This window comes from Saccostrea cucullata, unplaced genomic scaffold, assembly GCF_032062105.1.
Source record: "Saccostrea cucullata isolate Sc308-1 unplaced genomic scaffold, CSIRO_AGI_Scuc_v1 ctg2050, whole genome shotgun sequence".
NCBI classification, from domain to species: Eukaryota; Metazoa; Mollusca; class Bivalvia; order Ostreida; family Ostreidae; genus Saccostrea; species Saccostrea cuccullata.
This window is the reverse complement of record NW_026926947.1, coordinates 78,669-100,530: the sequence shown is the minus strand read 5'-3', so window position 1 is coordinate 100,530 and position 21,862 is coordinate 78,669. Positions and strand designations below refer to the sequence as shown.

Below are 21,862 nucleotides of genomic sequence, written 5' to 3'. Positions count from 1 at the left end.
AATGTAAATAACACCACAACAAATTTAATAGCAATTCTTATAATATGCAACTAAAGTATAATACATGTATATTGAATAAAATGCAGATTATATTGATGTAAGCAGCATTGGCTGATACCTTCAGGCTACTTCTCCAAACCACTTTTTCACCATATTAATTCCTCGAGCTACAACGCCTTCATTTCTTCCCTTCACCTGACGACGCGTCTTGATTTTACGTCTTCCTCGAAACTCTTTACCAACTGCACTAGTGATGTCACTACGAGTGCTGCGAAAATGTTGATCCAAATCGTGAAAATCCTTATCAACCAATGCCATCCTCTTCATTTCTTGGAGCATATTGATCCTCTTTGTATACCCTGGCTGTCTCTCCGACTCTTCTGCTTGGATCATCAGATCTATGTGCTCAACTGTAGTAAGCGCCTCCGGCCTTAATGCGATCTCTCTCAGTCTGGTCTTACAGCGATTCATCTCATTCATCATATCCATGATGTTGTCCATTAGCTCGTCAACGTCCATCGTCAATTCTTTTATATACTTCTCATGCGTTAGCTTTTCACCGATTGCTTTCTCGTACCGATCTTTCATTTCTTGGTAGGTTTTAGTAACCGTTTCGGTTACGTATGAAAATATGTATGGGGTGTTTTTGTGTTGATCCCAGTAGCAATGATCAAAGCAGACTCTGCAATAGCCATCCGTCATTGAAGAACATTTCCTCTTCTGGTCATCATCTCTAATATGACAGTCTTCATGACAGGTCACGTTACACTGTAGGCAGTTGGTAACAGCCTGACCTCTAGGCAAATCTTTCTGGATCTGTCTAGTCTCCTCCACTTCATAGGTAAAATCTTTATTGCTTTCAATATCATTTTTGTGCCGGTTGAATAGATCCAGCTGTTCCCTTAACTCGCTTAATTTTGATAAGCCTGCTGTTATCTGGGGTCTGATGCTGCAAATGATTGTTTTCAACTGTTCTCTTTCATGCAAGACATCTTGTGTCTGTGACAAGCTTCTTGTCTCGAATCTCCTCATATGTCTGAAAAAAGCTTCGAAGCTTTTGCAGCCCATTTCCCAGAAAAACGGGGACAAAGAGCTGCTTTGAAGATTTTTGTTTGGGGCAAACAGTGCTGAATTGTTGAATTGAAATGTATTTCCAAAAGGAAGATTGGCTTCTTTAAGACAAGCCAAAACAGGCGGGTCTGCTCCATCAGCAAAAGTTATCAACGTACAAATGTTTGATTCTATGTCTTTTCCAAATAGGGACATGATTGCATGGAATATGTATTTCTGAACAGGAGTAAGGCGAGCATCGGGTGCCTTCACAATGAAACAAACAGAATCCAGGAAAAGGACCCCTTCTTCTCCCTTTGCAGAGAAAAGATATCGGACTTGGTCAACAATGGCGTTGTCTCTCTCTGGTCCCCTAGTGTCTCCAAAGCCAGGGGTATCTATGATATTGAGGGTATAGTCCAGTCTTCCTCCTCTTTGAGGAAAGATTTTATAAACAGTTATCCATTCTGTCTGAGAAACTGCCTATAAAATTAGAGTGGTTTTGAATAGAAATTAAAGTTTATCTTTAATCTTTAGTGGCAAATATAACTTGAATGGACTTTGATCATATAGCCTAATATTTTTGTTAAATATAAAAAAAAATTACTTGATTTCCGGTTTTGCGTCGCTCTTCGTCCTCTAGTTTCACAAGAGTAAATCGGAAAGGATCTTCGAAGCTCACACCCATCACATAGTTAACGATTCCATCCACCAGTGTGCTCTTGCCTGACCCAGTGGATCCTACTAACATAATGGTTTTCTCAACTTCACGATTTCCTCTGTTTGTCATGTCACCTTCATTAAAAATATTTAAGAAAGTTTAACACTCTCTAATGACACGCAAATTTATAAAAATTAAATTCGAGAATTATTGAGACAAAAAATATTTTGTGGTTTACTAGTACCTAAGCATATTTGACGTATCTTGTAGTGCTGATTTCTTGCTCTAGAATTTTCAGTAAATGGCAGTTCAAACTTGGAAGGATTCCCTTTGCTAAGCTGAACTGAGTAAGACAGAAAATAAGAGGCTAGAGATGCCTGTGTTCTTATTTCGTCATTAGCCTGGCTGTATGAACCTTCAATGTCCCCTTTCACTCCTCGGACTTGGAAAATGTATGTTGTATCAGCCATTAGACCTTCTAGGGTAATTTCATTTTTATTATCGTCAGTTTGGATTATTTTCCAGTTTTCCTTTCCAGATTTACTTTTATATCGTATTTGATAGCTGTCCACTCCATCGCATCTCCGCCAGTGCAGTTTGACAGAATCTGATTTTACAGCATCGGGCATTGGTTTACCAGGCATCTTAAAAATATTTGAAAAAACAAGACATTATTGTTATTAGTAAAGGTTTTAGATCATCTGTATGTGAAGTTGTTTCTGTGCGTTTTGTATACAAATGTACAAAAACATTTTGTGATTGTGTTACCGGTATAAAACGGGAAAGAAACTTAAAATTTTGATGTTTAACATTCACAAGAGATAAGACAGTTGCGTACTCTCAACTTTCAAATGAAATTAAGAATCAGTACATCAAAATCACCGATTTTATATAACCTTTTTAACGCAATTTATAATGTAGATATTAACTTACGTCATCCTGTTTTTCAGCTTGTCTTTTGGATAAAACAGTTCCGCTTTTCAGATAAAAAAAAATAATTTAATTTTGATAATATTGTCGATGATATGGATAGTAAAGTTAGTTTGCTATTTGTTTCATCACAACATACCTAATTTCTTGTCTTGAAGACATCGCTCCTTGTCGGGTCCGAAATTGTAGCATACCTTTTGACAGCTTATGACCTCGACCAATTTTTTGTCTCAGGTGTTGTTGCGCACAAGGTGTACACATTGGCTCTGGTTCTGCACAATCAAGACAAAACTGAGTTGCAGAAACCGTCATATTTTCAAACTGACAAGGTTCACATTGAAAGCCAGATGAAATTTCTGGCACTGCTGCTCTAGCCTGGATGCCATTTCCTACGTGGGATCTCGCTGGATTACAAGTGTTATTTACAGCTGCTTGCGGTGAAAGAGTTAGAATTTGTTTACGCCTACAAAGACAAAATGACTTTTTTCAGGTTTTTAAAAACACTTCTTTTAATCATGCTTATTGATGCTTTCATATTATCATAGCATTTCTAAAACGTTTCAATAAATCAGTCTTACGTCCTTATAAGAAGTTTTAGATCTTGTGATATTCTGTGATTTTGGAATTTTCTGGATGCTGTGTGACGCTTGCAGCATTTGTTGCAAAGAACTTCCGGGTCATCGCAATCTGTACAATATCCAAAACCAGGAACACCTTCATCTTCGCAGAGCTCACAGAGGACGCTAACGTCATCAGAAACGTCATCTTCTAACTTGATTACGTCATGTCCTTTTGTTGCCCTTTGCTTTTGATGTCTTTTAGTACATGCAATGCATAACTTTTCGTTGCAATCGGGTTCCTTGCACACCATAATTGCCTCTGCCTCATCTCCAATCTCTGAACATATTGTGCACATTACTTTTTGATCTCCCTAAAAGAATCAGTTAAAATGTGGGTGTGGTTTTAAAACAAAGGGATATATTTTGCAAGACCAGGGTAAAACATTCATACGTCTACGATTTTAGTTTGGAAAAAAGTTAAGTTTATTGAGAGAAAATTCCTATATATAGTTTACTCTGTTTCTACCTACATTGAGGGTCGTCCTTCTTAACATTGCATGACTGACAACACAAGTACAATGTAACAATTCAAATACTCTCAAATAGAAATAAACACATGAAAATCCTACCTTTGTTTTTCCAACTTTCCCACTGAAATAAAAGTTTTTTTTTATTAGATATTCACACAGATTTATATGTTTGATTTGAAATATTTAATCGTTAAGACAGAAATGTACGTCTTAAAAAATACCTCTTCTTGGTACCTTTAACATCGCCATCATTACTCCACAAAGAAACATTTCCTCTGAATTCGTCGGAATCTTTGACATCATTAACTGCTGTTGCCATGCTCTCGCTCTAGTCAACTAAAATTATAACTAGGAATTCTAGTCATGAAGTTACCACTAATCAGTAAAAAAAATAGATATATAGAGTTTCCAAAAAAGTACTAAATGATTATTTAAATATTTACATTTCCAATGTTTTGTTTGAGATAAAACTACAAATAGTTAATGTACTTTATTTCTCCATTAATGCACTGGTTCATCGATAGGGGCGGTTAAAAAAAATCACGTGCAGAGCGGGACAAATAGAGACAAGAAGTGGGGCTTCTACCACGTGGATTGGCGGAACCAATACCATGTAAATATAAGGAATAACTGTCTTATTTTATGATTTCATGACGATGATAAACCGATTGGCTTGCATTATAATTTTATGCATAAACGCCTTCGGCTTTTATGCAAATTATCACGCAAGCCAATCGATTGATCACATAATGAAATCATAAAATAAGACAGCTATTCCTTAAATATTTTTCTGCTTGATTTAATTAAAACAGTAACAATATGGCCAAATTTTCTGAGATCTAAATATGAGTGCTAATAATTGAATGATTTGGTGGAATAGAAAAGCAGTCATAATAAAACCAAACTAAATGATTTTTGTAGCTTTCATCTAGCTGTTTATGATTTAAAATTGTAAACACTATTCTTGTATTGGTGATGAAATGTTTGAATCATGTACAATTTATCCACTGACTGAACTATATCGATTTTTTTTTTACATGTGTCATTGATTCCCACGTCTGCGGTCCAGGTTATGCTATGTGACAGTACAACTGTTGTTCTACAACCAAGCAGAATGGGTTGCTCCTAACTACTAACACATGCCTTAAATAGGATTTTGTTACAATCTGTACAATCTTGGGTTGTTGTTTTCTTCAAATGGACTTTTTAACAAACATGTAAAATTAACAGCAGAAAAAACACTACAATTATATAATGCATTCATGAGTAATGTTCAAAAATTGTCTCTAGACTGTAAAACAGTGTGTGAACTTTTTAACGTTGCATGTGTTTCAAAAATGAATTATGGGGCAGAAGTGTGGGGATTTATACCAGCAAAAGAATTAGAAAGAATACAATTAAAATTTGGTAAAAGACTACTGGGAGTTAAAACTTCGACATGTACCCCGGCTGTTTATGGTGAATTAGGAAGAAAACCGTTAATACTAACGAGAACATTTCGCATTATTAAATATTGGTTTAAAATTCTCAGATCAGAAAACTGTCTAATAAGATCAATTTATAACTAGTGCTAATTGTAACGGGAACCGTTACAGATGTTCCCCAAACGCTCCCCAACTTCATTTCGGTGCTTCATTCCCTCTAAGCTTCATCAAATAAACTAAACTCATTGCATCTTAAACAACGTTTTACCTAAAGTATACCAAGTACATGTATATAGCAAATTTTTGCATTGCACGTGCGCACACTTGCATGCATATGCGGAATGACCATATCATTGTATCTACACTAGTAATTTATTTAAATGTACTTTATATCAAGGCATTCAAAAAGTATTCGAAAATACGCTAAATCAAGTGCGTTTGTAATTATATGTATTGCACGTGCATGCATGTGCATGATGATCATAACCTCTTGTAGGGGTCCATTAAGACTATCTATGTTCTAAATCCCATCCTGCTTGGCTGAAAACCAAGGGAGTTATAGCCATTTAAATGTTTAGCCAATCAGATTGCAGCGCACGTGCATGCGCGTGATTTCATGAAAATTATTTTATACCATATCGTAGGATATCATAATGCATGACTATGTTGTAAATTTCAAAGTATTTCGTCAAAAAATGAATAAAATATTGAGATTTTTGTTTCAGCCAATCAGAGCGAAGCGCACGTGCATGCGCGTGAGTTCATGATAATTTGACCATGTCCTCCTGTCTATAATACTAATATATTTTTATATTCTGAGTTTCAACACACCTCATCAGAAAATAGAAAAGTTACGGCTATATCAATTATATTCGTCAATTTACATGTTGCACGTGCGCGCTCTTGCAAGCACGTGCGCGCAAAATGACCTTGATTCCGCAAATCTACATAATATGTCTACTTACCCTAAAAAGGTTTTACCTACATGAGATGATTAGTTTACAAGATCATTCGCGGACAAATAAGTACCCAGGAAGAAGAAAAATAATAATAAGAAACAGAGTAAAAACAATATGTTCCCCAACTTCGTTTGGGGAACATAATTATGATTTTAAGAATATGGCTACAAACTGGATTATTTTTGTAAGAAAGACACTTTTGTCTCATGGCTTTGGAGATGTGTGGTATTTCCCTGAGTCTGTAAATGAAAATGTTTTTTATATGTATTTTGAACAAAGACAAACTGATTGTTTTTTCCAAAAACTTACACATAGAAAACGCTCATCCTCTTAAATTGTTTAAATATCTAAACCCTTCTATACAACAGGCTGAATATCTTAATTGTATATAACACAGAAAAGCATTAACTAGACTCAGATTATCTTCTCATTGTCTACGCATATATTGAACCTGGTAGATATGATAAAAAATGTCCAACGAGTGAAAGGAAATGCATATTTTGTACATCGAACGAAATAGAAGACGAATATCATTTTGTTTTAATATGTAATTTTTATACTGAGTTAAGAGAAAAATATATTAAAAAATATTATTATGCAAGACCTAGTATGGTAAAATTTATTGAATTACTTAATTCCAATTCTGAAAGTATACTTAAAAAACTTGGGAAATTTGTGTATGAATGTTTTAAAAAGAGGGAAAATGCTACCATTCAGCAGCATTAATAATACAAAAGACACCTGCATTGCTACTCATTTTTTTTCTTTCTGTTTTCTATATATTTGTAATAGCACCTGTGTAACACCGGTTTACCAATGTATATATATAAAGTAATGTTATATGTGGCAATATATGTAATGTATAAGCCAATAAAGAAGATACTCTACTCTATGTAATCACGAACTGTAATGTTTTGTACATGATATGCCAATATCAAAGCATAACTTGTTTTTGGTATAAGTACATAATAGTATAAACCTTAGGAAAAAAATACCAAACCAGGTGAATTTTATTGGGAAAAGCAAAATATGGTAAAAATAAGCCTATGTGATTTGTCTAATTTTTTTCAATCAATTTGTTTTTCCAAATTAAATTCATCTGGCTTGGTATATTTTTCTAAAGTTTATATTACAAATTAGCATCAAACTAATAAATTCTGAATTTTGAAATATTCTGAATTTTGGATTCTGAAATTTGTTTTAAACCTTTACTGAGTGTGATTTGTCCATATGTGTAATTTTTTTGGAAGAATTAACTAATAGAAGTATTTTTCATTTTTCAAGTCTTAGGAGAAATAATTATAAGACTTTTAGTAAAACTCGTTTAGTACGAACACGAATTCATGGATATATAGCAGCTAAGTTACATACGTACAGTCATGTATCTTGGATCCCTAACTATATGAATTTAATGAATTTCTTACGGATTACGGATATAGCGAATTAATTTCATAGGTCCCTGTAACTTCGTTATAACTGAGTTTTACTGTATCCACTTTCCTAAACCTGAGAGATGACAATACTAAGTCTCCTCCAATCCTTAACAAAGAATTTTTGTCACAAACTCTCTTTTCTTCGTCTCCTTAACGTTTACGGTATCAAATCTATTTTCTCTTCAACATATTACTGTTGAAAAGTACCTGGAGTTAAATAAAGAAACGTACTCTAAACAATTATTATCCACTGTGACAAGCTATAAAATATGGCATAATCACATTTCAGACATTTATAAATCTAACAGTTTGAGAGTGTGACCCCAAAACCTCGAATTACAATGTACATATATATATGTCCTCATTTCACAGACACTTTATAATAGTTCAGAACACGAGTACTTAATTCTGACATTCTGTCTTACATATACTGGTCAGTCATTGTTGATGAACAAAATATTTTGTTGAATTTTTTAACGTATTTATGTTATAAATACTGATTTGAACAATTATATGTTCTACACTATGGCCTACGTGTGAGTTTCTGTTTTGTAGAGCTTTAAACATAAGGATGAAAGATTTACTGTGCAACAGAGGGATATATCGACCAAGTCTAGCTCTGTATGACATGCAAGATAAACAGCTGTGTATTTTTGTGTTAGGGTGTGGCCAGGGCCCTGGTTGTGCTGTTATGTATTATGAACAGTACTTAAAATTCATTTCCATTCATATATTTTATTAAAGATGTGTTCTGACATACCATATGATATACTCTTAAATCATTCGTAAACATACACTCAGAATACTAGTATCCTTATTTAAAATCTTGTTTTTTAAAAATATTCACCGTAAACCATGTTTATACTACATTAAGTGGCTATTTCTATCCGCATAGATTTTTTATTTATTTTTTTCTTTTGTGTATATATTTTTAGTTTTTTTTTACCACACTGAAAAAAAAATAACTAGTGAAAGTCACTGGGAAGACTAGTTTTACCAGGCATTGGGTAGATTTACTAGATAACATTAGTAAGTCTAAGAATTTCTAAGTAACTTTCACTAGGTATCTAAGTATCTTTACGACCACTACACCACGTTTCACTGTGTTAGCTAGTACACAAAGTGATTACTAATCACGAAGAACGCTTTACTAGGCACACTAGTTAAATCAACTAGGTATTTCTCTCAGTGCATGCATTGACCTTGATTTTGAAGTTTGAACCTCTTTTACTAAAAAAATCCCATTTTTATCAATTAAACCCAGTTTTTATGTTTGTACAGTTGGTGCTAGGGTTTTGTATATATTCATTGTGACAATTAATACCTTAATGTTTGTGTGTAAAAAGATTTACCATTTTGACCTTGACCATTGTGTTTGAGTCCTTTTTCAAAGACCTTAAACCTTTTGAACTGTAACCCTTCTCCTCTAAAATAGGAGTAACTCCACCCACCTCCTCTTTACGTGTACATGTAAATCACAAACAAATAATTGTACGGGTATGACAAATGCATGATGATCATAAATATATGTAGCATATCATATGTATTCAGTTATACCACACCACATCATGATAAATTAATTTTTGACACTTAGTGCAAAAAAAAATTCTGCTCTCTTATAATTATACCCATGCTATAATGTACAACAATGGCACATACCATAGTTAACAAGAATAGATATGGGTTACCCCATATCCAAAGATATTCGACTTTTAGATTTAATATGCTTATCAGTGTTTATAATGACGTTAATAAAAAAACTGTCATGTCTAGTTACGGAACTGGTGTAAATTTCGTGAGGTCACCCAGTCTCCTAACAAACGGTATGTGTACACATAGGCCTACATGAACCTGTGTCCGCAAGACCAACATTAGCTCGATCTAAACACGTGCGATGGAGCTGTTAAACGCATCCGGCGAGCTCGGAGAAACACGTTTTTTTTGCCGAGAAGTTACGATAGCAGACAAAACTTTTCTTTTCTTAATTAGATCATATGAATATGAATTCTGATTAATAAAAATTATACAATCCCTGTTGAACTATATATAGTTTGTTCTAACATTTGCATCTGCAACAACTTGTGTTTAAAATGGCCGTGTTAGGAAAATCAAGACCAGATCGGAAAATTCTAAACTGAAAACCGTTTTTGTTTTGAAAATTACTGAAATATACTAATTAATGTATTTGTTGCAGAAATTACTTACATTATTCAAGTTCTATATAAAATGGTAGGCCTATGCTGAACTTCAACACGAACCCGAATGTCCGACCCAGTTCTCGTTTTGCTAGCACATTGTTTACAAAGTGTACACACGTGAGCAGAATCCAGCCAGGGATTGAAAATTCCGTCATTTAATAATATACACACACAGAATGATTAATTTTTTCTTAAAAGGAAATTGTATGATAATTAACAGACTATAAACATGTACTTAATACAATTGTTGATATAGTATTATCAATTCATCGGTGAAAAAATATGTGTTGTATTATTGACCATGGCATTGCATAGCAATCCGGATATTTGACCGTGCATATTTGAGTTGTATAATTTTGAGACTAGAGAGTTCCGATAATAAAATGAAGTAAAACGTGCTCGAAGTCGAAGTCATTTATTTGTCAAGAGTATTGTTTGAATTATTATATGTTGCCAAGCGAGTAAACATACATATAACATGGTGGAGAATTTAAAGAAGAAGATTGTGAGTTAACATCTGATTAGACATTTTGTGAGTGTGTGACAGAAAGTGAGAAAATCACGGGGGAAGGCGCGACTGACATTTTGCCGCCATTTTCAGTCGAGGTGTGTATCATCGGAATTGATCGTCATGCACATATAATACTTGACTCTTTACCACTGTACAATGGCTACCTATCAAGACGATACTAATCCTCCTGAAATTAGTCGAGTTCTACCATCCCTAGACGATTTGTGTAATACACCTGCACCAAAGTCACACATGTTTAGGGAGGAACCATTGCACCTAACATATGACTGTCCCCCACATCAATCTACCCCATACGTAGAACCGCCAAGGGCACCTGTACTCCATTCGGCACCAATCATTCCCATTACCCTTACAAAGTTTAGTGGGTTTGCCCATGAGGATGGAGAGAAGTTTTTATCGGACTTCAAAGCCATCATGACTTTACAAGGAATCACACAGGATCATCCCAAAGTTTCTGCTTTTTCTCTATATTTAGCAGGACCAGCCTTTTTGTGGTTCGATACGTTACCAGTCATGACAAAATCATCCTGGCACCGGATTGAAGCCGAATTTAAACTTAAGTATGTGTCCTTCACTCTCCATATGAATGGATCTCTCATAGCGGACACTGAGGCATTTAACAGCCTCAAACTGAAAACTACTGTTGAGGAGTTTTATTTCCACATACTCAAACTAGGAAAAAAACTCAAGAAGTCACCGCTTGATTTGATGACGAAATTCATTGACGGGCTTCCGACACAGCTACAATTTTTTGTTCGGGCAGGGAGACCTACCGACATTGACGAAGCACTGCAGAGTGCACGGGTAGGGGAGTCAGTGGGATATGGTAGCGCTGTGAGTAGATGCAATGCAATTTTAGCAACTCAACCCAGCTCATCTTTACAGGACCAAATTAATGATCTCACGGTAAAGATGACATCCTTGACAGAAATGTTGAAACAGCCACCCCAACCTCCTCGTCCACAGACTAGGCAGCAACGCACTGAGGGGAACAGGATCATCTGTTATACCTGCCATGGTCCAGGACACCGCCGAAGTGAATGTCAGTGGACGGGGGCGACACCCAGTAATCCGGAAGCACAATGCCAACTGTGCCAACAGTATGGACACATTGCGACAGACTGTGCCTTGTTCCCTCGTTCGCAACCGGAAAACCAGAGAGGCTCGGGCGCCACCGGACGCGGGCGAACCAAGAAGGGCAATTAAAGCGTCACCGGAGTCGATCCCCTAGTCGCAGTCGTATACCAGCTGTGAACGCGTGTGAATACCATGACAAGCCGTGTACATGTGACTTTATTTCAACTGATAGTGACAGTTCCTCACGCTCACGCTGCAGTGCACATGTAACTGATATTGACAGTAGTGTATCTGCAGACAATATGCGCGAGTCTTACAAGCCGTGTGCATGTGACTTTATTTCCTCTGATAGTGACAGTGTTTTAGGAATGGCAAATTGTATTCACAATGATGTTCACAATAATTTATCAACTTGTACTGATACAGACAGTACTGATATTGTCAATGATGAATGTTTAGATGTTATACATGATGTTTCAAAGCTTTTGTACATGCCAGTGTCTGTGAAACATGTAAAAATCTCTGCTTTGTTAGACAGCGGTAGTACAATCAATATTATGTCATATGCATTGTTTAGTTCACTGCCAAAGAAATCTTGTACCCCATTACTTACCTGTTGTACGGATAATGAGATTGTTGTTGCTAGTGGTCAGAGAGTTGACATAGTGGGTACTTCATGTGTGAAACTTAGAGTTCCCTCTGGGAAGCATTCAGTTCTTGTTTATGTACTTAGACATACCTCACATCCTTTGATTTTAGGTACAGAATATTTAAAATCGCATAAGATAGTGTTGAATTTTGGAAATTGTTCTGTGCAATTTAAAAACTGTAATTTGAAGTGTGGTGCTTATGTTGAATTACCTCCTAACAAAGAGAGTATTGTACAAGTTCGAGTACCTAGATCTGTTTTTGTTGGTACTCAAGGTATTTGTATGACATCAAACAAAGCATTGAAATTAGGATTGTTGGTCGCTAGAGCAATTGTTACTGTGTCATATAATCATGTACTTTGTTTGAAAGTTTGTAATACTACTACTTCTCGTATTCTGTTGAAGAAAGGAGACCTTTTAGCCAAACTGTCACCGTTAGATGACTCATGTCATGTTATTTCATTACAGGGTAGTAGACAAGCTTATGACCAATGTAACAATGTAGATATCAAGTCTAATGCAGTTCAGACATTTATGTCAAATTTTGATTTAGACAAACAGTGTTCACATTTGTCTGATTCTCAGATATCTCAATTGTCACAAACACTTTATGAACATAAAAATTTGTTTGTTACAAAAGAAAATCCAAGTTTAGGGTTCACCACACTGGTCCAACACCATATCCATCTTAAACCAGACTCTAAACCTAAACATCAGCGTCCATATCGGTTAAACCCAGACAAGAAGGAAGTGTTACGTCATCACTTACAGGAGCTCTTACATCAAGGTATCATTGCACCTGTAGAAGCTGATGAAAATGTTCCCATCACTAGCCCTATTGTGCTCGTAAGCAAACGTAAGAAACCAAAAGCGGGTGTTCACCCTGGTTCCAAAGAGTCAAGTCTGTCTATGTATCGTTTCTGCTGTGACTTCCGTTATTTAAACTCCCAGTCTGAACATTTTAGATATACTATACCTGACTTACAGGAGTTGGCGGAATCTTTCACCCATCGTATACCAAACTTCATATCATCTATTGACTTGAGCTCTGGATTCTTTCAGATGGGCATAGCTCCAGAATCTTCCAAGTATACAGCATTTAACACCTGTTTTGGCACCTATAAATTCCTTCGCTTACCAATGGGACTCAGCACAGCGCCAAACTCATTTCAGCTCTTGATGGACAAAGTTTTACATGGACTTACCTTTCGTTCAGCATTATGTTATCTTGACGATGTGATTATATGTTCTGATACCTTTGAATCACATTTAAAGGACCTTACAGAGCTGTTTGACCGATTCCGACAGGCTGGCCTTAAACTTAATCCCAGCAAGTGCACATTTGCACAAAGGAAGTGTCTTTTCCTTGGACATGTGATCTCCAAAGATGGTCTGTCCCCTCCCCCAGATAGGGTAGATGCCATACAGAAATACCCAGCACCATCATCTGTGTCATCACTTCGACGTTTCTTGGGCATGGTGGGCTGGTTTCGGAAGTATATTCCAAATTTTTCCTCTATTGCTGATCCACTTTTCTTCCTTCTCAAGAAAGGTGTGCATTTCCGGTGGACCAAACAGCATGAGGTATCGTTTCAAGAACTAAAGAAGCAACTTTCGAACTCACCAATACTTGCATACCCTCGTTTTGATCTGCAGTTTCGCATTGCTGTGGATACATCAAGTCGGGGCATTGGGTTCATGCTGTACCAAAATCATCCAGGAGAGGATAACTTGGAAACTCCACATGTCGTACGTTATGGTTCCAAAGGACTGTCCAAATGGCAGCGTTCTTATGGACCAACAAAGTTGGAACTCTTGGGAATGACATACGCTGTTTTGGAATGTGCGTCATACATCAGAGGAACCCATTTCATAGTGGAATGTGACCATCAAGCTCTGAAACCCCTGTACCAGAAGAAACTCAAGGGTGCCATTTATGAGCGCTGGTTAGCCATTCTACAGGAGTTTAATTTTGATATTGTTTACAAGCCAGCGAAGGAAATGTGTGTACCTGATTCATTGTCTCGTGACTTACCAGATAACAGTGACACCAGTTTTGACAGTCCAGACCAGGAAGATCTCTTCTTTCCCTACATTAAAGAGGAAACTGGACAAATTCATTTTCCATGTGGGAAACCCCTGACTCCGCATCTGATCAACACTGGTCACAAGGAGCTTAATCATCTCAGACTGGACACGAAACCTCATCTGGACAATGGATATGATGCAGATACCGATGAGCCAACTGCAAATATATTTCCAAAACCACATAAGAAATCTCTGGATTTCCAACCATGGAGGAAATATCCCAATGGAAAGCCATTTCCTAAATCACCATTTGGAAAACCAGTCAAAGTTGCCCATGTAATGAGTGCATGTGATAGTGACACTGTTATTCACAATACCAACAAAAGTGATATTGACACTGTTGTAAGTGAAACTAATGGACACTCAAATGTTTGTGCACCTTTGATCTGCGACAACAAACTTGGTGATAGTGATACTTGTACTCTTGATCATCCTAAAAGTGCGAATGACCATCACAGTGACACTGTGCTTTATGATAAAACAAGTGAAAATGACACTTCTACTGACCATCATACTGACACTGTGCTTCATGATAATTTAAGTGCTACTGACACTCCTACTCATGTTCACAAAATTAGTGCTAGTGATGTTCATTCTGACACTGTGATTCAGGAATCAAGGAATACTGATTCTACAAGTGATAGTAACCATGGATACCAGGACCTTGTTAACTCTGATACTGTACTTGACGATAGTGTGACTGACAGATACAATGCTGATACCGTAATTGAGAATGAGACCTCGGACAGAATACCAGACAAACCTGTTCAGGATAGTGCACTCGAGCTACTTACCAAAACAGACCTTTCTCTGTCCAGCATTGCCATGTTACAGAAATCAGATCCTGATTTGAGACTTATTCTAGATTATTTGCAGCAAGACAAACTACCATTTTCACAGAAAGCTGCTCGAAAAATTCTTCTAGAAGCCCCGGATTATCTAGTGACCGATGGTGTTTTATTTCACTCGCGTATAGCCAAAGCAAAGCGTACCAAGGGCCTCAACAACTATCAACTTGTCGTTCCACAGGCTCTTATCAAAACAGTTCTAGAGTTGTACCACGAGTCACCTATGGGAGCTCATGGTGGCATTAATGACACCCTAGATCGCATAAAAGAACATTATTATTTTTCCAAGATGTCATCCATCATAAGTGATTTTGTGAAATCTTGCAATATTTGCCAAAGTCGGAAAATGACCCAAGCAAAGACAAAGGCAAATATAGTGTCCTTTCCTACTCCAGGTAAACCCTTTGATGTGTGGCAAATAGATCTACAAGGACCACTACCTGTGTCTTATAAGGGAAATACATACATATTTACTGCTACTTGTATGTTCAGCAAATTTTTGTTTGCTGTACCCATCCCAGCTAAGGACGCTATTACTGTGTCATCTGCCTTGTATCAGCTGTTTACTACATTTGGTGGATGCGACACCATACTCAGTGATCAAGGGACTGAATTTACCGCACAGGTAACAACAGAAGTTTGTAGAATGCTAGGCATATCCCAACAATTTACGCCTAGTTTTGCACACCACTGTCTCGGTGCATGTGAAAGAATGCACAGAACACTAGAGGAACGACTTACTCCATATATGGACAAACAGAGACGAAACTGGGACGAGAAGCTCTCATCCATTGTGTTTGCCATTAATCAGAGCATAAATTCTACTCTAGGATATTCCCCATTTGAGATAGTGCTTGGATACAGACCACGGTTTCCCCTGTCACCAGTGACCCTTAATTCTGACCTTCATACTTTACCGAAGGGGAGTCAGGAGTACATGGATGCTTTTCTTGACAAACTACATACAATCCGCACAGAAGTACGGAACAACATTGAGGCTAATAAGGATACTATGGTTACCAGAGCAAACCAAAACTCGCATCCTTTACACCTCGTGAAAGGGGATTATGTTTACCTGTCTATTCCTGCAGTAGGCCCTGCACAGAAGCTTCAAGCCAAGTTCTCTGGACCTCATATAGTGCATCAAGTTTTCTCGGACTCTCGTGTATTACTAGTAGATCAGAACACTGGGAAAGTTTTTAGTGAACCCATTCATGTGAACAGATTAAAGATGGCTTACGTTCGTGCACCATCACCACAACCCTATCTACTTGGCCCGGTTATAACTCGCACGACAGTCTCGCCTGCTTGTACTGATCAACAGACACAGACAGACACTCATACCAAACCGGATTCCAACCAAACACCAGATCTCCAGAATCCCATGGTACATACCCCCGGTGATGACCCTTTGACCCAGAATTCTCAGGGAGGAATCCTGGACATGAACTCTACACATAAAGATGGTTCAGGGAAGCGTGAACGTAAGGTACCTGTGTTACCCGAACAAGTGCGACCTCGCCGCATGTGTAAGAAGCCTCTTCGCTATAGAGACTCTGACCATCGAGATCCTCTTTCAGTTGAAGTTAGTTCAATGTCGGACACTGGAACACTTTACAAGGTTAAGCGAGTGCTAGGACAAAGAGGATCGGGTAATTCCAAGGAGTTCCTAGTGCATTTCTCTGGGGAACCAGCTCAGAATTCTATGTGGTTACCTTGGGATGCTTTGAACACTAAGACACAAGAATTAATCAAACAAAAACCTCCCCCAATGTTAAAGTAATTTTTGTATACTACAATTGAGTTGTGTTTCTTTCATATACTGGTATTTGAAATTGCTGTGGATGCATTACTGTACATGTACTACATTTGTCTTGAGAATGTAATGAATTGTAGTATGACATGGTAATTCACCTGAAATTGGTCAGTTGATGTCAACATATTAATTAATAACATGTGTTGCATATTATTTGATGATGATATTAATTTCTTTTTTATTGCAAATTTTTTTTACAGGAGATACCTATTTTCATGTATTTTTTTTTTACATTTTCAATAATATTTATATTTTTGCATACATTTACATGTGACCACTTTGTTTGAGGTCTGCTTTATTGTGGATTTATCACTGAAATGGCATAATATTACTTGTAAGTTGTATCATGATATACATTCTGTAAATGTATACTTTAGTCACTTGGGCTCAGTTATGTTGTATGAGTTTCACACCATATCGATGACTTTTGTTTGCATAGGTTGATGCTTGAAAGAGGTATTGTTCATGTCATTGAAGTCATATTAGTTTTGACTGAGTTATCACTTTACTAGAATAGTCTTGAATTCAGCTTGTAGGATCATGAATCTTGTGTACCTTTGGTGTGTGTGACTGTATCATTTATCATATTCTACAATACTTACATATGCTTTGTGATATATGGACATACATTATGGTCATTGTATATGTATGTTATACCCGGACTGCTTTGTCAATCTCATGGTTCTTATAAAATTGAACAATTTTATTTTTGTGGGGGGATGTTGTATTATTGACCATGGCATTGCATAGCAATCCGGATATTTGACCGTGCATATTTGAGTTGTATAATTTTGAGACTAGAGAGTTCCGATAATAAAATGAAGTAAAACGTGCTTGAAGTCGAAGTCATTTATTTGTCAAGAGTATTGTTTGAATTATTATATGTTGCCAAGCGAGTAAACATACATATAACATATGAATCGAAGAATGACCTAAATATTCTCTATTATCAAACATGTAAAAAAAAAAAAAAAAAAAGGCTGAGGAGGGAGCGAGCGTAGGAATATTGATATTTTTTATTTGCATTTCGGGGGGAAAGTGATTTTCTAATAATATTTTGACGTTATTTTTGATTTCTTTAACGTATGAAATACACAACTTTACTCTTATCATGAACAATAATGTTGTATCTACTTAATCATGATGGAACTATTTTGGTCGGACCAATTTGTGTGAGCTGCCGCTAAAAACAGTAATATATCTTGCATTAATAGTATGAATTGATCGAATATATTAAAAAGTCAGATAACATATTGTCTAGTCTTTAATCTGGAGCAAGCAACAGGAACAGAAACCAAAAAAGAAGGAAACTTACCAAAATTGTAGACCGTTTCAGATTATCTAAATATCGCATAACCCACAGTGAATAACTTGAAGAAATCCCATGAACCTCGTCCTATTAAGATTTATATATATAGCTAAGACGGAGGAAAACCCCAGCCAGATCGACCCACCTAGAAAGCTATGGAAGGGAATTACCGCCAAAAGTCTATGTATCTTGCTTTTATTCTTATTCTGCCTACTTCTTTATGCTTTGTTATTATTGTAATTATATGTCACTTTATTGTTTTCATATTCGTCTTTATTACATTTCACTTTGACTTTTATCCTTCTTCATTTCGTCCTTACTTCTATGTTTCTTTATTCTTGTTAAGTCATTTTATTTTATTTTAAATTGATACAGTATCTTAAATGATTATTTCTATTACGAACGTTAACTCAATCACGCAAACAATGAAGCATATTCAATGAAGACGAATACGAGTTGTCCTAATTTAGTGCCGCATTATAACGCTAGGTGGCAGGGGTGTTCGCTAAGAGTGTTGGTAAAATTAGGTAAGCAAACCGGGCCGGGGTTATTCGAGTTTTTTTCCAATTTTTTGCCTTAATACTTTATCGATCGAACTTAAATTTTCAAATGAATGATGTTTGTTATTAGTTCAGGTATGTACCCGATATATGTACATGCCATTCCCTCGAAAGTCCTAGATGGTAAGATTTCCCTTTGAAGTGAAACATAGTGATGCTTCCTTTGGAAGACTATACACTTGGACTTCCCCCGGGGTATAGCTAGTCTTCCGTGGGAAATCTTGCTATATATAGCAATCCCCCCTTCATAGCAACCCCTCCCCCGAATAGTTTTTTAATCGTAAAACGATGTTTATATATACGAACGTTTTCAGTTTTTGAAGAAAAGTTATCCGTCCTATACATATGATACATGTATGAATAAATATTTAAATGACATCATTCTAAAAGTGCTTTATAATTAAATCATTTTAACCAATAGTTAAATATAGATAATCTTCACGAGTCCATATGGATTATGACAACCCCCCCTCACCCCTGGGTTAAGTCGCCTGCGTGGCACTGTGGTTACGGCGTCTGCTCTAGAGTCACGAAGTACAGTAGTAAAGAGTCGATCAATACGTCGTGGGTAAGAATCCCACTGTAGGATGTGGATTTCAATCCATCGATCTAGACATTGTTATCCGAGGTCCCGTGTCGCAGTAGGTGCTGGCACAAGAAAAGATCCCTCATTGCTCAATGGCTATAAGTGCCAAGTATATAGGACAAATTTGCAGCTCTAGCTCCACCGGCAAAGTGGCTAACTTTTTTCAAGAACAACTATTTTTCAATTCCAATTTTTTTTTGGGGGAAATTTTTTTTATATCCACTGTGGTGAAATGTGGGGGGGGGGGGGGGTAATCTTCCTTTAAGTAAACATTTTCTATTGTAAAGGTAATGTCGGGGGAAAAGTGGGAGGGGAGCCCTCCCCCTGCCCCCCCCCCCTCTGATACTACGTCCCTGTCTTACCCTTTTTGTTGCAGAACTTATTGTCAATTTATATATTAAAAGTCATGTACTTATTGGTATGAGTAAAATTTAGCCTGTAAAAAAGTTGACGACCCCTTCCCCCCCTCACCACCACCAAACAGAATTTTCGAGTTCTAAGATTTTTTTTTTAGCTGTCCTGGCTGATCACAAATACGACGCGTACTATATGTAAAGATATTTCTTTCTTTATTGAAAATTAATTGCTATTTTAATAAGAAATATTAACGCTGAAAATAAGACCAGGGAGTTTTTAGTATGTCTGGATGCATGAAGCCTAGTTCTTACTTCGCCTACTATGCGCGGATCTAGAGGGGGGTGGGGTGTAAGGACCCCCTGGAATTTACAAGGTTTAAAAATGTATATACTAAAGCAAGGAAAAAAGTTAAACGCTCCCTTCGAAATTGGATTTTGACGTTTGGGCGAGTTTAGGTTTTTTTATGCTCGTCAAGTAATTTCTGGGATTGGAATTTTTGTTTTTGGGCTGGGGTGCCCCCCCCCCCCCCGCTGGAAAAAAAATTTGGATCCGAGCCTGCCTACCCATATTAACGCTCCTCACTCCTTTGCAAAGCCCTGCCCCTAGAATCACGCACATGAGCAGTTACTATCTGTCATGAAATAAACTTCAGTTCAGTGGAAGGTTCTGAAAAACAACCCAATTTATGAGGGTTAACTAGTATCAAAATATTGAACATTTTTATATCAATTAAACTAGAATTCAATTATCCAACAAATAACTTTAATAGAGTTATATTTTTCAGGCGAGAGAAAAGTAACGTAGCATTGTAAGTTTTTGAAAGTGGGGAGGGGGCAACAAGAGAATAAATATTAAAGTACCCGGCTGAAAACATCTTGACAAGCGCAAAAAAAACTTGAAAATACATACTAGGCGTCGGAACCGTGGAGGAGGGTGGACTTAGTCCCCACTTTTTTTCCAGAGATAGACTTAGTACAGACGTTCCTGCATAGGTTATAACCCCCCCCCCCCCCCACTTGCCATGGGCACGATGCAGTATAGGTTTAAAATGGGGAAAGTGGTGGTGTATGGGAAAAAAAACTTTGGCACTGGAGTTCCAACCACCCCCCCCCCCCCCTCACCCACCCCCACGAAATTGAATATTTTAGTTCGGAAAATGGACATTTCTTTTCTTTTCTTTCTTTCTTTCTTTTTTTTTTTTTTTTTGCTTGTCGTTTTTTTTTTTGATGGTCTTAAAAAATTCTTACACTTAGCCCCCCCCCCCCACTTTCAATTTGCTTCCGATGCCAATGAAATCCTATTTCGAAGGCGGGGTGAGTTTTGGCTTAGATTCAACTTCTTCTATAGAGTCAAATTTAAATTTTCTACCTACTATACGTACTACATTAACTTATTTGACCCTTACTCTTACAAAAAGTGGGTCGGCCTTTCAATAAACATATTCAGTATAGTATAAAGTTATGTCTGAAAAAAGAGGCCACTACAGTATATCCTGTGTGGCCAGAGAAAATAAATATGGAGTTTCCATTATTGGATCGGATTATTGGATCAGACCTTCAGAAATTCGATTGATAATTAAAGCCATATATGGCGTATGTACAATGAAAATTATTAGACTAAAATTATAAGAACTTATTATTTGTATCATTACTTTATATAAAGATAGAACTTTTCCGTAAATTACAAAATCTAAGTCAATTGCGTTATAAAGATATCACAATTTAATTTGGATTTTCGGAATTTTCTCCGACTCGGAAGAAAATACAAAAGATTTAAATAACACATTACAGAGAAGATAAAATCGTGTTATTAGGTGTTTTCCATGTTCAGAATTGTATGAAAAGCTTTAATTTAAATGTATTAAATATATTTCTTTACTTAATTTTGTATTTTTCAAAAATGTATATTTTTTTATCAGTTACGCCACATATGGCTTTAAAGTACTAAGGCGTATTAAAGAATCTCAAATAACCCGACCCGGGTTTGGTTACCTAGTTTTACCAACACTCGTAGCGAACACCACACCACCTAGCGTTATAATGCCGCACTAAATTTTGACGGTTTGACAACTTACATTCGTCTTCATTGAATATGCTTCATTGTTTGCGTGATTGAGTTAACGTTCGTAATAGAGATAATCATTTAAGATATTGTATCAATTTAAAAATAAAATAAAATGACTTAACAAGAATAAAGAAACATAGAAGTAAGGACGAAATGAAGAAGGATAAAAGTCAAAGTGAAATGTAATAAAGACGAATATGAAAACAATAAAGTGACATATAACTACATTA

The 21,862-nt window shown here is 36.6% G+C and overlaps 1 protein-coding gene across 1 annotated transcript; it reads right to left on the bottom strand.

Annotated features, from left to right (window-relative positions):
* Positions 1 to 18,203, bottom strand: LOC134273003 (uncharacterized). Its single transcript, XM_062755175.1, has 9 exons — positions 18,072 to 18,203; positions 3,953 to 4,067; positions 3,831 to 3,852; positions 3,220 to 3,572; positions 2,781 to 3,104; positions 2,645 to 2,687; positions 1,956 to 2,355; positions 1,658 to 1,845; positions 1 to 1,533 (listed from the first exon to the last, which is right to left on the bottom strand). The coding sequence occupies exons 2-9, from the start codon at positions 4,048 to 4,050 to the stop codon at positions 121 to 123; spliced, it is 2,841 nt and encodes a 946-aa protein (XP_062611159.1). The 5' UTR covers positions 4,051 to 4,067; positions 18,072 to 18,203; the 3' UTR covers positions 1 to 120.
* Between the last annotated feature and the right edge of the window lie 3,659 nt (positions 18,204 to 21,862).

Bases quoted from the DNA above. Each gene is read 5' to 3' on its own strand.
- LOC134273003 (XM_062755175.1), bottom strand. From the start codon at position 4,050: ATGGCAACAGCAGTTAATGATGTCAAAGATTCCGACGAATTCAGAGGA. The intron at 3,853-3,952 runs GTATTTTTTAAG...CTTTTATTTCAG, and splicing joins GTTAAAGGTACCAAGAAGAG to TGGGAAAGTTGGAAAAACAA. The intron at 1,846-1,955 runs GTACTAGTAAAC...TTTTTAATGAAG, and splicing joins GATACGTCAAATATGCTTAG to GTGACATGACAAACAGAGGA.